Below are 18,104 nucleotides of genomic sequence, written 5' to 3' on the forward strand. Positions count from 1 at the left end.
TTTATACAGACACGCACCCACACACATGAAAGAGATAGATAGATAGAGATACATAGAGAGAGAAGTGTGTGTGTGTGTGTGTGTGTGTCACAGCATAAGACGTGCTTTCACAGATGTTGAAGTGACCACGATAGGGGCACTAATCCCAAACCATCACAGATACTGGCTTTTGAACTTGCTGATAGCAATCTGGATGGTCCTTTTCCAAATCCATGATTTCCCAGAGCAATCTGAAATATGGGCTTGTCAGACCACAGCACACATTTCCACTTTGCGTGAGTTCATCTCGGTTCTTGAACTTGAGCCCTGAGAAACAGGCGATGTTTATGGATGTTGTTGATGTATAGCTTAATAGTGTTTTCTGGAAATTTTTTTCATTTTTTTGCACCATGGACTGGTTCAAATAAGTATAGGCCTGAAAACCATTCGCAGATGTGGGTGAGTGTTTGGTGGTTTTGGGCTATGGAAAAAAACAAACAAACAAAAAAAAGTGATTATTATTACAGCATCTTTCATTCATTCATTCATTCATCTTCCGAGCCGCTTGATCCTCACTAGGGTCGCGGGGGGTGCTGGAGCCTATCCCAGCTGTCTTTGGGCAGTAGGCGGGGAACGCCCTGAATCGGTTGCCAGCCAATCGCAGGGCACACAGAAACGAACAACCATTCGCACTCACACTCACACCTAGGGACAATTTAGAGTGTTCAATCAGCCTGCCACGCATGTTTTTGGAACGTGGGAGGAAACCGGAGCACCCGGAGAAAACCCACGCAGGCCCGGGGAGAACATGCAAACTCCACACAGGGAGGCCGGAGCTGGAATCGAACCCGGTACCTCTGCACTGTGAAGCCGACGTGCTAACCACTGGACTACCGGGCCGCCCATTACAGCATCTTGTCGTTTTTTAAATTGTAATTTTTGAAATAGACGCACAGCCTTGAAAAATGTATCCGGCCCCAGATGATTTTATTTTCTGCAACCACTTGATGATATCAATTTGATTAAATTCAACAAAAAACTTTGTTCAGTGTATGTTTGGCTTGTTATAGGGTTGAAAAAGTCATTCTGCACGCATCAAATTATTTATCTTATCACATGCTGGTATGTAATGGCAAACATTACCAGTAGCCATTGTGCAAAAGGCCAAGTTACTCAGATGCGTTCGTTCATATCTGCTTATCTGATTCTGAAAAAGTTCTATCTATTGAATCATGCGGAGAAACTATTTTATTGAGCCTTGTTAATGGTCTGATTATACCGTATGTAACTTTGTCTGGTTGATTTCTATCTTCTGAAATAAACTCGGTCTGTAATGACAAGTAGAAAGTAGGTCACTTCATTAAATATTTGACTGATACCCAGATTGTGTTCGAGAAGTGAAGTTCAATTTTTACTTTATAATATCATTCGGTGCACCTCCACTAGTCTTAACACTGCATTGTGATTATTTTTGCATTTGTGCAACAGGTATTTTTCTCCATCTCACGGGGTTGTAATGGCACTGTCGATTGAAAATGACATCATAGTGGCTAAGGGCGCAGGAAATGGTCCGTCATGTTGAGCTCACTGCTTTCTGGTTTGAATCAGGTGACATTTGTTCAGCCCATAGGCGCTGATATCGTTTTCAGTCGACAGCAAGTGGCGGTAAAGGCAAAATGGCCACCCTCTGAGATAAATAAAAACATTTCTTTTCTCCTCAATTCATATTTCACAAACGCAATAACCAGACCATTGGGGGCGCATACAACATTGGAAAGACTTTTTTTACTTCTCCTTGAATCTTTCTTTGCAGGTTTGCGCTTGAACAAATCAAATGATTCATTATAAGGATCATTCAAACCAAGGACATTGTAGAACCTTGTTTAAAATGTTAACTGCAACTCTTTGTGTTTTATTTTATTAAATATTTCGATGAAAAGTAACCGACAAAACCTGAAGCCTTTTGTGGCTGGTACCCAGTTCAGTGTTTGTCATATCACTCCCAAGAGCATTGATTTTTCACTGCTCTGTGCTGTCACCGTCGTATTTACGTTTTTCTGCCTCCTCCATAGAAATGAACCTCATTCCGGACTTCCTGCCAACCCTTGTGGCGGCTCGATTCCGTTTTCCCACGAGTATCATGATACTCAATAAAGCATCCACCGTGGAGCACAGGTGTCAAACTCCAAGCCCGGTGTTTGCATTCCTCGATCCACCAACTAATTTACCATCCTATTTTTCTTCCCATCTGCTGAATATTTAATATCTAATAACTGCCTTCACCTCGTTTTGTCAGATTATGCACATTAACCGCTGCCTATTTGGATTGTCAACATTGGTTTAGAAATGATACTTGATGACTGGAGGCAGTGCCGCGGGCAAAACGAAAGTACCCTGACTGTTAGTTTAAATACGGAAAAAAAGGTGGGGGGCGGGGGGGGGGGGATGAAGGAAATTAAAGGAGGCAAATGTGGCAGAGAGCTGATCTATTTTTGGCAGGCAGCCATAAACTTTAGAGCAGTGAGGAAAGGAGCTGCGTATTGTCACATTGATGGTGTATTCAACTTGTGAAGAAAACATAGGTGGGGGGGGGGGGGTGAGACATGAGACAGAAATGCAAGAGAGGCTGAGTGGAATTGATGAGGAGGGGAAGATAATAGGAGCAGAGGGGGAGGTAGCTGTCGTCGAGGCGATGTTCACAGTAGTCATTAGCACCTGTGAAGAAGATAATGAGGAACACACATGACTCGGCATCATGTTCAATCAAGATGCAATACCTACAGTGCCAACTTTGACAAAGAAACGATAAACTGAGGTTAATATTTTATGACCAATCTTTGCATTGTGAGTTCTACTGCTCTTCCCGCTCCTTATTTCTTGTTTTGCTTTTTCAGTCCCATTGAAGTATATAAGTTGAAATTGTTTTTTTCTTCTTAATAGTAAGTACGTTTTATATACTTTAAGCTACTGTAATTGACTCAAACATTTGCGAGGGCGATACGATTCTCTATCTAAATGTTTCTTTGCAGCAGGGCATACAAACGGCAATCGGCTCCTAAATTGCAAAGTCCACCCATTTTTTATTAAAATATTCACACACCATAAAAATTACATGTACAAAACTATAACATTTCAGATTGATTTATATACACATACAAAATATAAAGACCAAAGCAGAAAAAAAGGGCACGCATACTGTAAGGGAGGTGTGTTGGTAAGAGTGGGGAGACTTTTTGTGTGAGTCTCTTCAACAAGAGCGTAAAAGAATCAAGGTTGTTCCTCTGGAGCAAGATATTCTTCCAAATGATCTGTGATGATGATGAAGCGAGTGACCATGATTTCAATGGAGACAGACTTGAGGAGTACATATGAGAGACCGTACTTATTGATCATAAATTCCACCTGCATGGGCCAAAGCATGAGGAGGACGAAAGAGATGCTCGTGACGGTCATGCGTCAAAATGCTCAAATGGAAATCTCTCGCGGAGAAATCAAATGAAACTCATGATTAGAACTTCAGATAATTCATTATGGACGCTCACACGGCAATCTATGGGAACAATAATGATGTGATTTCCATGTTAATGGAGCCCAGGCCACCGAAAACAATGCCACATACAAATGGCAATCATAAACATTTGTCCCGCACTTGAAAAGATTCAACAGCAGTGAATGACAGTGGGGCCGGGGCTTAAAAAGAAAGATGATCCAGCTTTATTTCATTTTTTTAAAAACTGTTTTTATCTTCAGACACGACTGATGATTTGGGCCTGAAAAGAGAAAAAGAAGATGAATTAATATTGCGCTTTCGTTTAATCCAGAGTACATTTTTTGCTCTCGTAAATTTTTTTTGAATAGTAATGTCATAGTCAGTCATACTCATCGATTGATTCATACAAACTAAGTGGACAAAATATGTACAACATCAACATTCCATTTACATCAGATGTATGCAAATGCCCACGAAAAACATAATTCGAAACTGCGTTTTTTTGCATTTAGAAATTGATGTCTGCAATTAAATCGACTTCCCTGACATCTATGTTCCGGACAGTGGTTAAATGTTACCCTTTGTGCAGCCCGGTGAACCTTCGCTGATTAGCATTCTCGCCGTAACCGCAAAAAGTCTGCTTTGCATTGCTGCCATAACATTGCAGAGTTGCTTCGCTGCTCACAATCTCTTCAATCACATCACAAAGTTGGGATTCACATTTCTCATTGCTTTGAATCCTTTTCTAAGAGCTTCATCTTAACTCATCTCGTCTTGCCAGACAATATCTAGTTTTTTTTCCCCCCCAGTAATCCTGACAGAATGTGTCTGGCTCTTTCATTACATCTCAACATTTGGAGTCTGTATATTGTCTCCTTTTACGTGTCCAGATTCTTTCTCACCCGAGATCTATCCTAAGGTTGTCTTTGCAATCTCTCCCTCTCACCGCTGACATCTTCATGTCTTTGTCGTTTTCAGCCTTACTGGCCTTTCCTGTGTCAGCAGCAGGGGGACGTTGTCAAGATGGTTTCATTTCCGAGCTATCTTGACATCATCACACTTGACACCAGTCTAATTCTTGAAAGGTCTCACCGCCTCGATGATGGGGCCCCCCAAAAATTGACACTAACAAGAATAGGTAACGGGGCGGCCCGGTAGTCCAGTGGCTAGCACGTCGGCTTCACAGTGCAGAGGTACCGGGTTCGATTCCAGCTCCGGCCTCCCTGTGTGGAGTTTGCATGTTCTCCCCGGGCCTGCGTGGGTTTTCTCCGGGTGCTCCGGTTTCCTCCCACATTCCAAAAATATGCATGGCAGGCTGATTGAACACTCTAAATTGTCCCTAGATGTGAGTGTGAGTGCGAATGGTTGTTCGTCTCTGTGTGCCCTGCGATTGGCTGGCAACCGATTCAGGGTGTCCCCCGCCTACTGCCCGGAGACGGCTGGGATAGGCTCCAGCACCCCCCGCGACCCTAGTGAGGATCAAGCGGTTAGGAAGGAAGAATAGGTAACCTAATTTCCTGATTGTCCAATTCAGCCTGGCATTTTACATTAGACTCAAACTCAGCTTTACTATATACACTCTAAAACTGCCACAACAGTCGCAGGCTCGAGAACTCCAACGCTCCATTTTCAAATGCTGCAAACTGCATGGCCATTTCATCCCGCTCATCAGCAAATGCACTGCGTCTGTATAAATACTAACCTTCTAATTACAGAATAGCGGGGATCAGTAGTACACCATAATATTGCACTTGAACAATCATAGAATTAATACTAAAATTGAAAATAAACAAAATGCTGACAACATTCACTCCGATCAGGTGTCTATAAAAAAAAAGATGTCTTAGGAGAGGGTGAGTAGGATGTGATGCAAACGGGTATTCCTCATAACAAATCCTAAAGGTGCTGAAATGTTTGCATGGTTAGAAAATACCACGATTTAAAATTCAGCAGTTCAAATCATTTTATTTCTCAATACTGGCAGAAAATTTGCATTTCTTTCAAGGTCGCTTTTGGTCAGCGGTCTCAAACTCATGCCCTGGGGGGGGAATTTGCATTTTTGTTTCGTTTTCTTTTGCCCTGGTTCGTGTGTGTGTGTATGTATTTTATCACTTCTAGATCAGGCTCATGACAGCTTTTGTGAAATGTAATTCTGAAGTGATACCAAGAGGAAGGAAAAGATATCCTGTCAGCCGGTCATGTTTTTTTTAAAACTTCTTTTTTTAAACCTGCAATGAAAAGAAAGGTTGGGGCTTATTACAGCCAATTTCAAGAAAAAGAAGCGATGGAATGTGATTTTATTTATTTATTTTTGGAGCATAGTGGGAGCACGGCGTTTCTTGAACACACAGAGAAAGTTGATCAGATGACGTGACTCAACAAGATGTGCTGGGGGAGTCTGCGAAAAGAGACGAGAGGGAGGGCTGGGCCACCGATTTTGTTCAGGTTCTGAAGAACCATGAAAGTTCTGAACTCTTGTTCATAAGGATTGACAAGATTAGATGAGTTGTATATTTATTTACTTCTTTTTCCTCGGATCAGACGCATCCAGAGAATATCAAGCGACTTCATGAATTGAGTTTGAGAACCCTACTTGGGGGGGTTATTGTAAATTCACAGCTTTGCGGATGTTCTTTTTGTCATGGTTTTGATTTTTGTTTTGTTGTTTCGGTTTCTGGACAGTCTTTATTTTTTTTCTTCTGTGACTGGTCATTTGTTTTTCAGTTAAATTATTGACATACACAGTGTGGATTTTGATTCTGTTGATGGAACGCAAGACTATATATGGTGTAACTACATGTACTGTGCGTATTATGTCCATATGCTTCCAGATCAGGATGTATCTCACATCCGAACATAACTAGGCACATTAGTCCTCACCTCAACTTAGCCACTACGCTTTCTTCCATTTTGCGCAGCTTTATCTTACTCCCCGTTAATTATCCTTTGCTTCTTATTTCTTGTCCTCCTCTCCGCTTTTATAATCTTCCTCTCTTTCCTCAATTTCCATGAACTAAAGCTGCTTATCATGTTTAGCTTTCCTTCTATATTCTACTTCGCAGCAACATGGTTGAATCCATAAAGCCACGTTTCAGGATAAGCTATCAGTGGAACATATGTACAGTGTAATAATACATTGATGTAGTACCAGGGGCCATATCAATCTATAATGAGCAAGTTTGTGTACAGACAGTCGTTTGTAGATGAACCTCAATCAATCTTTTGGAAACATGATTTCCATTTTCCCTGTTTTTGCCTTCCAACCCAACTTCCGGCATCGTTCGTGTCATTATGTTGGGGTGTGATATCAATTCAGCTTGGATCGTTGCTGATGGGCACATGCATGGAAAACGGCGTGTATCCACTGTGAGCCACAGAGCGCAATGTTATTTGCACATTTGTCCTAGCAAGAGCCGATGCAAGAGACTAAGGCACCTATTGGTGGAAAAACTCACTCGTGTTTGCACAGCCACGTGCATCCTCAGCCGCGGGATGTATCATGTCGTATGGTATTGCCAATCAGACCATATGCAGGGAGAGCCCTCCGCAACATTTAGGTTGCAATAGCAATGCATGTCTCCGTTGCTCTCAACAACAACGGAGACAATAAGGGGGTGTTTTGTATGTTGTAGTTCACACTACTGTGCACGTACGTCAAGTACGGAGGGCAGACAACGGTGGGAGCTCCCGACACAGTTTTGAAAGAAGGGCAAAGCTTCCAAAAAAAATTCAACAATGACTGATTGATTACTAAATCAATTGTCAATGATTGCGATCGTCAACGTAATCAGGGCAAGTCGGCCAATCTTGGGATTTCAATTTGCAATACGACCCGCCAAAGTGGCGAATGGGCGTTGCGCAGTCATCTACCACAGTTGAAATTCGCCCGCATTTGATGGGTGTTCATATCAAGTCCTGATTGTGGCTCGGACTACCGCCGAATACCAAATGCCGTTTATGAGAACCAAAAAGAATTGATGTTTATTTGTAACAAAATAGTCACTGATTTTACTCATCCACGTCCAAAGTCCGGTCCAGTGTCCAATTTCGGCCACTGGACTCTGGCATAAAGTTAATAATGTGTGGCCCGTCAGCAATGTTGACCACAACATTGACCAAGCTATTTCATAATTCACTAGAAGACCCGTGGCCACGCTCGTAGGTGCTTTTTTTTTTCTCAGAGTGGGTTCTGCCTCTCCGAAAACAACACTCTCAGAGTCACATTGGACGTCAGAGTGAATTTAGGAACATACCTGTTTCTCTTGCTGTATGACCCTCGCGTGAGTCTTTCCAGCCCATTTCCAAAATGGAGACTGCTGCAAAGAAAAGGAAAGTTGATAGAGAGGACTGTCACTTCCAGGACTAGTAGAAATTGGCAAGGTTTTTTTTTCCCCCACTGAAATGCGAAACGACTGTGACTGTCTAATTCGCCAACAGACTGCAGCTGTTTTTCAAGGAATTCAATATCAAGAGGCACGACCAGATGAAATATGGAAACTATGACAAGGTGGCTGGAAACAAACACAGAGAACAATAAAAGTAACTGGAAGCTGAATAGTCGTCTCCCCCCCCCCCCACCAAACATTTTCACCCTACCAAATCTGACCCACTTTGCAAACATTTTGGAGACCTCTGATTTAAACGAAGACAATGGAACATGGTAGTTCAATGCATGAATGGTTTGTGTCTGAAACATAATCTTGAATTGTTGTATTTGTTCAGATCCACTTTAATTGGAAAGTAATACAAAGGGGAAAAATATTAAGTGTTTATTGAGCATACACTGTTTCAGAGGTCTTTTCACAAGACTCTGTTCTCGTACTGTCCGGCCATATCTGCTGTAGCCCGTCTTAACCGTCAATGTGTCACAATTTGTTTCTGTGACCACAAATAGGCAGCCGGTACTTTTTGCACTGACACATTTACAAGAGAGGAGCTAGACTTTCAGCCTCAAATCCTCAGTTACTGTTGTGTGCGAGACAAAAAAAATATTCAAGAACGAGACATCTGATGGACAAGAATCATGGAGACAGAGAAGAGAGTGTGAAATCCACATGAGTCAGACACCATAACAGCCAAACAATAGGGAGTAACGCATTTTTTTGCCGCGTGTTGAGAAATTGTCAGGGAAGCGTAGTAACACAACACTTCGTTGAGCAAGAATGATTCCCTTTGTTGTCTAGCTGACAGTAATTAGAGGGCATTTAAATAGCAACCGTCCAGTCACTGTCGCAGGACACAACGGCAAGTGTTGCTGTGTTTTGGAATGCGAGCCACGGGTGGTGCATGGACAGGGTGACTGTCAGTGGGTCAGTGCATGAAACACTAATTAAGCTGCCTGAGTCTTTGGGTGACACAACCGCTCAGTTGTCTGCTTGGGTTAATGGGCTGATTTGTGTATTACTCACCTGGATTAAAGAGGACCCTGAAACGGGGCGGGGGGTGGCAGGGGAGCTTTTGAGGTTTTACAGTTCCTTGAAGGTCCAATCCAGTGGAAATCAGCAGGGCCAGATCAAAATATTTTTGACCGGCACAAAAGATGTTCTGCTTGGCGTAGTCCAGTTGAGTTTGTGCCAGGTTAGTGACAGGACAGTTCCCATACACATCCACGACGCAGGCAAAGCTCCTCTTTCTCTGAGAGTCAATTCTTCATTCTGGAAGTATGAATTGTCCGGAATGAATCGCTGGATACACGGGCTGCGTCAACATTGAAATCCATCTGACAGCAGCACATCGGCCTTTTGCAAAGTTGCGTTTAGGGAGAAGGAATACATGTTGCGTTTAGGGAGAAGGAATACATGTTGATTTTGCATTTGTCAGTGCTCCTCATGTCAGTTGCAATCTGGGTTATTCATGTATGAGCAGTTTTTTTTACATCCAAAATACCAGTGGTCAGCATATGTAAGTCGATCCAAGTTGAACGGGATTCTCAAGGCAGCCAGTCTACTTTCATCATCCGCTTGGTACTTGTCCAATCGGGGGAGAAGGTCATTTACAGGATATTCAATACGCATTTTATGTCAAGACATCATTTGTTGCCACCGTTTTCAGTTGTTGTTGCTTTTTTTTTAAATTATCCAGTATAGTCTGCAGCATCCACTTTGACTCTATCTTGTATCTTCGCTTAAATAAGGTGGATTCAGCATTTATGAGTGCACAATGTGTTCCATTTGAACTGATAAAGACGATCCTGCCAAGAAGTGGGCCTTGCAGGAAGTGGTCAATCACCATTGGCACAAGCACGACTATGGTAATCGAATCCAGAAATGACACAACAACGAGTACAGGAAACAAGATAAAGAGGACAGAGGTGGTTTCTTCTTCTTGGCTTTCTCTCATGTCTGCTCTTGATTTCAACGACTCAGAGCTGAAACGTCAGGGTCCTAGAAAACAGAAGAAAAAAACAGCAATGTGATTTGAAATCAGAAGTGAAGTAATCTGATTGTATAAAAGATTGGGATCACAAGAGGACAAGGAATCTCAAAGGATGCCATAAGTACCTTGAAATGAAAATGTTTGGATTAAAGGGAATGGGAAGTCAGGGATTTGGAATAGAGTAACAGAGCAAAGGTAGAGTTAGCTAAATGTGCTAGTATTTGCGATACTTTGAATTTTGAGTCATTCTACGCTGTGGTCCATACAGAGAACTAAATGAGATATGGCACACTTTAAACATTTGGTTCTTGTTCACTGAGGCCATGGTGGTCAAAACTCATTTTTGTTGTAGGCCACGTTAGACTTAAGTCTTCCCTCGTAGGGCACTTACGGCAGTGAAACTACACAAATGTTTAATCGTCTCATCGCATTACTACATGTACACAACAAATGAATGGATTACTAGTTTTGAAATCACTCAATGATATTAATTTGTTCAGCTATTGCTCAAGGGAATGGCAACAGGGTCACTAAATAATTGCACCATCTCAACGTTATTTATTACAGTTGACAGTTTCAACATTTTGGTACAGATTGTAGCAAGGCTCATGGAAGTTGACACGTATGATTTGCTTTCACGGGCCACATAAAATGACGTGGCAGGCCGGATGTGGCCTGAGTTTGACTTAAGGCATTTTCTCCTCATCGTATCATTTTTACGTGCCTGAATTTGCACACATCAATAAACGTTTCACTGTCCAGGCTTGATGAATGAACGCGGAAACACCAAGGATTCATTGACAAATGAGGGTAGCTTCAAACATGGCAACAGGGGCCTTTCCTGAGACTTTTTTTTTTAAACACTAAACAATGTGGGCAATGTGTGTGACAATGAGATGGATGGAAAGGGCAAATTTAATGCAGAGGGCAAGAAGTAATACAGGATTTAGGCAATAAGTAATAACCGTGGTGCAAGGGAAAATGTTCAACAGGTAGAAGGTTGTGAACCGAAAACAGGAGCAATTAACAAAATGTTGGAAAGAAAGGCACCTGGGGAATAGCAGGAGACAAAGCGGGAATGAACAGTCGAAAGAAAAGGCTGCAGGCGGAGGGAGCATGACGGGGGCAATTCATTCAGACATGACCCTCGAGTTTTATCTTTTGTGTTCATTTTGATTTGGGCAGGCTTGAAGGCATCTAACACATTGCCTACGATTATTCAAACTAAAATAATATTCCCATTAATCGACGAGTCATTTCCGACCAAAATTATGATTTCAAGAAAAAAAGGAAGAAAAAAAATCCTTCACTTGAAATATTTTTGCAGCAAAAATAGTACTTAGATGATGAGATCACATTTAATTTTGGCAAATGGAAAAAAAAAATCTCAACAAACATGTTAGCCTTATTCTGACATCCAATATAGTTCAGCCCAGTTCTGTACATTTTGTTTAATTTCAAAAATTGAGATGATTAACTGCTTCATAGAATTTTTGGGCTTTTTGGCAACCCTCCGCAGACAATCATGTTACCTTAAATGCATTATGGTAGGCGCATGGAACTCTGCTGAATGGGTGACAGAAAACCAACATTTTCCATGCAAAAATTAGAACGGAGTGCGATAAGCGCGAACAAAATTTCCTCCAAGTTAGCAATGTTTACATGTGAATATCAGTCACATTCCAAAAACTGTGTGCAATTCTACATTATCAATATTTCATCGTTTCTTTATGACATTCTATGATTTAGGGGTTACATTTATTAGTCACAGTTTTCACATTATTTACCGTCCTGACACAGCTATCACAACCATACTTTTAGACACCTTATGGTGGCAATCAACTACATCGCCATTTACTCTGAACTGCAGAGTGATTTACACGCGGAGTGATAAGCTCAAAACCTGATCACATCGTATCTAAGATGTGAGATGTGCAAAATACCCATTTGCAAAAGAGCAAGATACAAACTTTTGGGTCAGAGGCAGACAGTATACTACAACCATTGGATGTCAATCATTACACTTTCGAGTCATCTCATTGTGAGCTCCAGGAGACTGTCAGATCTTAAAATTTCTCCACTCGCCCCTACGAGGCTGTCCTTCATCTGCTGGCAGAGGCATTGGAGACACGGAGAAGGAGAGAAAAAAATCAGCAGCAGAGACAACAAACTAGAAAACAGTGAAACATCCAGACAGAGGGAAATCAAGAGTGAATAGCAGAGGGAGAATGAAGAAACACAGCAGGAGGGGGCAAAGAGGGAGATGCATTCACCGACACAGATGGCAGGAAAGAATGAAGCCAGGCATGAGGATTGATAGAAAAATCGTGATGGTATTTTAAGGTACGGAGGAAGGACAGGTTACAAGGTTATGGTGGGGCCACGGGGATAGCGCACATTCACAAATACTTAAACACATCCTTGTGTGGAAATGAACTGTTTTCCAATTTTGGCTAACCTTGTGGGAGGCTGCACTGTTGCCCTTGCTTAAGGCGGTTCAACCTCGCACATTATATCTCTCAAATGCATTCACAGTCCTGCAGGCTTTTGGGAACTGGCCCTGAATTAATATTTATTTATTTATTTATTTGGGATGCGTACACAGATTTCCACTCCACTTATACGAACATTACATTGACCTCCCAGGGGGAACTTTTAACCCCTTTACCACGAGGGACTACACAGAGCAAGCTGTTCATTGGAGATTTGGTCAAAGGATTGCTATCCGACAATTCAACACATTTAAATCGTACTCTGAACAGATGTCCCATTGGGTTGACTGGTCTTAAATGCCAAACAATTAACTCAATTAATTGTGTGACAAAAAGCTGTTACTGTAATCTCTGATCCACACATTATAATACACAGGCAGATTTTAACGGTGATTTATAATACTGTGTGTACATGTACACACAATCCGCTTATCCTCACGACGGTCGTGGGCATGCTGGTGCCTATCTCAGCTGTCTTCGGGCAGTAGGCGGGGAGCACCCTGAACTGGTTCCCAGTCAGATTTTTTTCGGTTCATGGACCAAATCACCAATTATTTTACCAAAACAATCAAGGGACTTAACAGCATGAAATGAGGACTCTAAAGATAATTTTCCCTTTGTATTGAGTCAGTCAAAGTCCGACTCAATCATTCAAGCTCTTGATAATAATTACTACCTCAGAATAAAAAGATAAAACAAAACACAATGCTTACGTTCTCCCTAAACACCAAAACAATACCAATCTCTGGAAACCAAAACTAACCTAAATACCACAGTAGATGTGCTCTCAATGCTAGCTCTCGTTTCTGACAACTGAGGCCCTGTAATGGGGTTTCACTTCGTATCTGTCACATGCTGTGTTCTTCAGCCACTCTCACTCCGAAGCTCCCTCTGATCAAATCAATGTTTCCTGTCTCTGCAATGCAGCAAGCAGTGAAATGTATCACAGGCTCATTTTATACCCCGAGAAACCTAAATGTCTCCCTTCAGACACATTTAAGCGCCACTCCTCCATATGGTTTGCCCTAGAAGTGCCAAAGTGTGAATGTGGCAGCAAAGCAAATCAAGGTACGCAAAGGGGCACCTGTCACTTGTTTGAGGTGCAGAAAAAAAATCAAATAATTATTGTACGGTACTCGTCTCCAGTGCGCAGACGGCTCACTTGATGTTAGTTAGAATGAAAATATTCAGCCAAGTTTGGGTTAGATGATGCTGTGCACAGTTACTCCATGAAATGGGATTCTTTTTTTGACTAGGTCTTTTTTTTTTAAAAAGAAGAGAAAATCTCATCACAGTGCAAATTTTCAAATCTTCTTGAAATTCTAGCCTAGCCTGATGTATTTGTTATGAACACCCAAGGTCAATTTACTTGTGCAGACTTCCCTGCGCATGGTTTCAAATGTGAAAAAGATAACAGTTTTAGGTTGCCATCCAATTAGTCTTAAAAAACGGGGGGGGAGGGGGTTGCATAATTTCTCATGATATAATCCCAGACTGCATGACTGTATATAAGGGTGTCTCGATCAATTAACTGTTGTAATTGAGAGAGCTCAAGAAGGTCAAAACTTTCCCTGAGCTCGATGGCTATGGCGTTATCTCCCCTCTGCCCTGTGTTAGTATCATCGGCTCAATGACACTTCATTTCCACCCACTCATAGAAGCTAATTGAATGACTAACCAGACCCTGATAGCAGATTTCAACTACATCTTTTGAAGCCTGACGTGTGAAATGGTGTGTCCGTTTATTCGTTGTAATTCCCCGAGCAGATTGCAGTTGCAGCGCAAGTCTACCGGAGCGAGTTGAGTTCAGTGAAATTCTTTTTTTTTTCCTACAAGTTACAAATGATCAAATTTACAGGAAGATACGCGCTGAGTGCTTATTTCAGATTTTGTTGTTTGAGGATGTGCATCCTGGGAATAAGTCGGTCATCATAAAGTTTTATTAGCTTTAGAATAGCCTGTTCTCCCCATGATTAAGTTGCTTAATAGAATAGTAATATTCATCTTGTACAGGGCTGTTATCAAGGACACGTTTTTAATGGTGACCCACAGGCAAGATTAGTTTTTTTTCTTCTTCTTCTTAACCTCTGACACAATCATTTGTGTTCTGCGATCCAAATTTACGCAGTTTAAGTTTGCAACAAAAAAAAACATTGTAAGCTTTACAAAATGTGACTCTCAAACACTTCACAATCTTCATATCGTGAAAATGAAACTTTCAATCGATGAAAGAGGTATGAGCGTGACCAACTGAACCATTCTTGTATTGTATATCAGAATCTATCTGTGCAATTTTGGACTCATTCGGCAATGGCGGCTCACCTATGTATCGCCCAAAACATTCATGTGGCTATGTTAACTTGCATATGAACTTCAGTGACATCCCACTTGTGATGTTGGCCGACATTTTGCAGCCATAATAGCGTGATTTTTGAGTTCACACACTGATGTTGGACAAGCAGGCGATTGCCAGATGGAAAAGAGTGATTAGTCACCCCAGAGAACGGGTGTCCCTCCTCTCGAGTCCGCTGGCGCCGTGCTTGACACAACAGTCAAGGTTGCGCATTGCACTTTGGTGATGTATGGCTTGGTCGCAGCTGCTCAACCATGGAAACCCATTCCATGAAGCCCCCTATGCATTGCTCTTCAAGTAAAAAAGACTTCTAGAACTCTGTGGCAGAAAGTTGGCAACCTCTGCACACTATGCACCACTAGCCTTGAGTCATTTGGACGCCATGGAACATTTTCCTTTTGATAAAACCGGCGATTTAAATATCTCAGTTTACGTGAGGCACGGCTGAGTCAAACATCTTGTCCAAGACCTTTTTTTTTTTTCCGTTCATGTGACTCACTGTCACAATCGTGCCTTTCCGCTCCGCTCTTTTAAATGAACATACTTCATTCATATCACAGTAAATGCGTTTGTTGTTGTCGTCGTTGCGTGGCTGTTTTTAGTTTCACCAAAGCCAGCCAAGCTTTTTAATCGTTCCACCAGTTTAAATCCCACCACCACCGTTCTCAGCTAGCTACTGTCTATCACTCATAGCAGATTTCCCTTTCGCATTGTTTGTGTGGCGTATTCCACATTGGTTACAGTGTTTCTGCTCCTATTATACATTATTACCCTGGAGAGGTTCACTTAGACTCTGACTGATTCTAAGGAAAATAGGCCACATTTATACAGCAATCACTTGAGGGAGCGGAACCCAAAGCGTGAGTCGAAATTGTCATCAAAACGCGCGCTTAGGCAGGCTGAAATTCGAGCAGTTTATTTGCCTCGTTATTTCCAGTGGTGCGAAGTAAGCAAGTATCAAGACTTTATACTGTATTACAGTAAAAAAAGTACATATTATTACTTTTGAATCAGTGCATAGTTTGTTTATTTCTTTCTCCAAATAAAATGAGAGGGGTGGGGGACAGACTCATTTTCTGATTTCGAACTTTGTGCTTTGAACATTTCACTACCTTTGGATATTGTCATCGGCCGCAAGTTGATGAATTTGGCGTCTTGTGAGGAAGAAGGAAATGGCTGTACCTGATGCCAAGCATTATATCAAGTGACGGCAAAAGTATTTTCCAAACCCATTTTTTTTCCCATCATAGCCCCACTACGTAAATATTGGAAATTATTAGCGCGCATAGAGTAAGGGACATTTTTTCTTCTTCGTTTTTGGGCTTGGTCTCTCATCGGGAAACGCCGTAACAGCTCCGAGATATTGCCTATATGGCGAGGTGCGGCACGTTGGGTCATGACGTGACTTCGAGGTGACTCCACATGGCACACACACACACAAACCAACAAAACGGGGTTATAATACATGAGTACAGAAAAAAGAAAACCAACTGCTTTTGAAGGGCGCTGATTGTGAGTGGTGGAGGTCAGGAAGTGTTTTTTATTTTTTTTTAATTTTACACAGCTTTGTGTACTGCTGCGCATGCGTACTTTTACACCCACTGACGATTTCGTAGGTAGCATGAATTTAATGTATAATAGAGAAGTATAATGTAATTCATAACAATCTAATTAATATGTAAACCACCTGAAGAATTTGCACAAAATAATTGATCAGGAAATGCTTGCTCTACCAAAGGCTACAATATATGACTGTGAATGTACTCATCAAATTGTGTCTTCCTTTCCTCCAACCTCCCTTCTTTCAATATGGCTTATGTCGATCATTCTCTTTCACACTCGCTCAGCTTCTACTATTCCCTTTGGCTCGCTAAGCAATTCACACTCTCAAAAATATCTCATTTTTGCCCCCACTCTCCATTTCTTCCTGTACGACTCTTTTTCATTTCTTTATCCTATATCCATTCTTTCCCCGTGAACCGCTTTTTGCCAATTTTGCCCCCGGCTGCTTGCCTCCCCTCGCGATGCTCCTTATCCGTTGGCTCTCTACCTGCCAGTTCCTTGGGGGAAGTAGGTTCTTTGACGACAGATGGCGGTCTGTTTTTCATCTCAATGGCCACTCTGGAGGCGAAGCGGGCTTTATTGGGTGAAAGCGACTCCTCACCGGCCGTAAAGTCAGTCCGTGTTTTTATGTTCCGCCCACCGGCGTCCTCCACAACCAATGCAACAGTGTCTCTCAGGGTGTTGCTCGGTGACAGGGCCCCAGAAGGACCCACCGCTTCTTCGTCCTGACTGTCAGTCACTTTTGATGCAGAGCGAGGCAGGACTTGGGCCTGACCTCCACCCCCTTGACCATTGCTCTGCTGTCTTGGCACGGTTGTAGAAATGGCTGATTTTCCATGAGCAGTCCCTTGCTGGCTATAAACCTTGTATCTTATCATCAGGATAATAATAAAAACCAAAACGGACGCCACGATAATTCCGCCGATGATGATGATCATAGTTCCTCCCAAGAAGTGACTGTGTAATGCCTGACACTGGCTGAATTCCGTGTCTGTCGTGAATGACAAGCAGCCCAGAGGACGTGTTGCAGTCAGTGAGGTGACAACATCGTCAAACACGGCAAGGACGCACAGGTCATAGCTTCTCCCGGCGGCAAGGTCACGAACCAGGAAGTCATTGCTGCTGGAGGGAATCATCCTAGAAAAGCAGAGACATCACAGGAAAAACAAAAACGTGAGCGTAAGGCACGAAACAAGGAGATGTCGTTGAACACCAACGGTATTTCATAACAGCCTTGGTTGTGGAAACCCAATCATCACAGCTTCATTTAAAGTCTGTTTTCTCTGAGGTAAAAATTTCAATATAACAGAGTGAAAAATGTCTTGTCGATCGAGCTTGGCCGGGAACAAAAGTGATACATTCATCACGTACATTTGTTATAAAATACAATCTGCAATATGTATTCCTGGAATGCCGAATTATGGATGAACGTTTTACCCACATCATCATCTAACACAGGGTAGCTTTGCAAGAGGACCTCAAAGGAAGCGGAACAGTGTTAGGAAGAAAAAAAAATGCATACTGGGTCGGCTAATTTCAACAATGTTGAAAATAAATGGATTGTTTTAAATCACACCCGAAAAATAAGACATTAAGATAATGTTTACTTGAATTGGTTTCCTTTGTTCTCCTCTGTGTTCTGTATGTTTGCGGAAATAACAATCTTTTATTGTCTAAGCAAGCCATTTTCTCCGGTAATCAAAGCCGCCTGTGGCATCTAATAAATACCTAGACTGGAATTACTTTCCAGCCAGCGCATGAACTTCTCTCACTTTCATTCATCACCAGTTTCTAAATCAAAAAGAAACACAAATGGTATTTTAAAAGTTCTATTCACAATTTACTGTCAACT

The 18,104-nt window shown here is 41.9% G+C and overlaps 1 protein-coding gene and 1 long non-coding RNA gene across 6 annotated transcripts in view; both read right to left on the reverse strand.

The window, feature by feature from the left end:
- Nucleotides 1-3,035: 3,035 nt before the first annotated feature.
- Nucleotides 3,036-9,246, reverse strand: LOC127608638 (uncharacterized). Its single transcript, XR_007964287.1, has 3 exons — nt 8,878-9,246; nt 7,723-7,785; nt 3,036-3,749 (listed from the first exon to the last, which is right to left on the reverse strand). It is a non-coding gene; the product is annotated as an uncharacterized LOC127608638 (long non-coding RNA).
- A 3-nt stretch (nt 9,247-9,249) lies between these two features.
- The window catches only part of zgc:172282 (leucine-rich repeat and fibronectin type III domain-containing protein 1-like protein), a 77,818-nt gene continuing 68,963 nt past the window's right edge, over nt 9,250-18,104 (reverse strand). For 3 of the 5 annotated variants that reach the window (XM_052077764.1, XM_052077763.1, XM_052077767.1), the window contains one exon: nt 14,152-17,389. In XM_052077764.1, coding sequence (XP_051933724.1) covers nt 16,645-17,389 — 745 coding nt within the window. In that variant the 3' untranslated portion in view covers nt 14,152-16,644. Of the gene's footprint in view, nt 9,853-11,866; nt 11,954-14,151; nt 17,390-18,104 lie in introns of those variants that run through there. The other 2 variants (XM_052077765.1, XM_052077766.1) reach the window with 2 other exon arrangements.

Source organism: Hippocampus zosterae, chromosome 10 (assembly GCF_025434085.1).
Source record: "Hippocampus zosterae strain Florida chromosome 10, ASM2543408v3, whole genome shotgun sequence".
Classification (NCBI taxonomy): domain Eukaryota; kingdom Metazoa; phylum Chordata; class Actinopteri; order Syngnathiformes; family Syngnathidae; genus Hippocampus; species Hippocampus zosterae.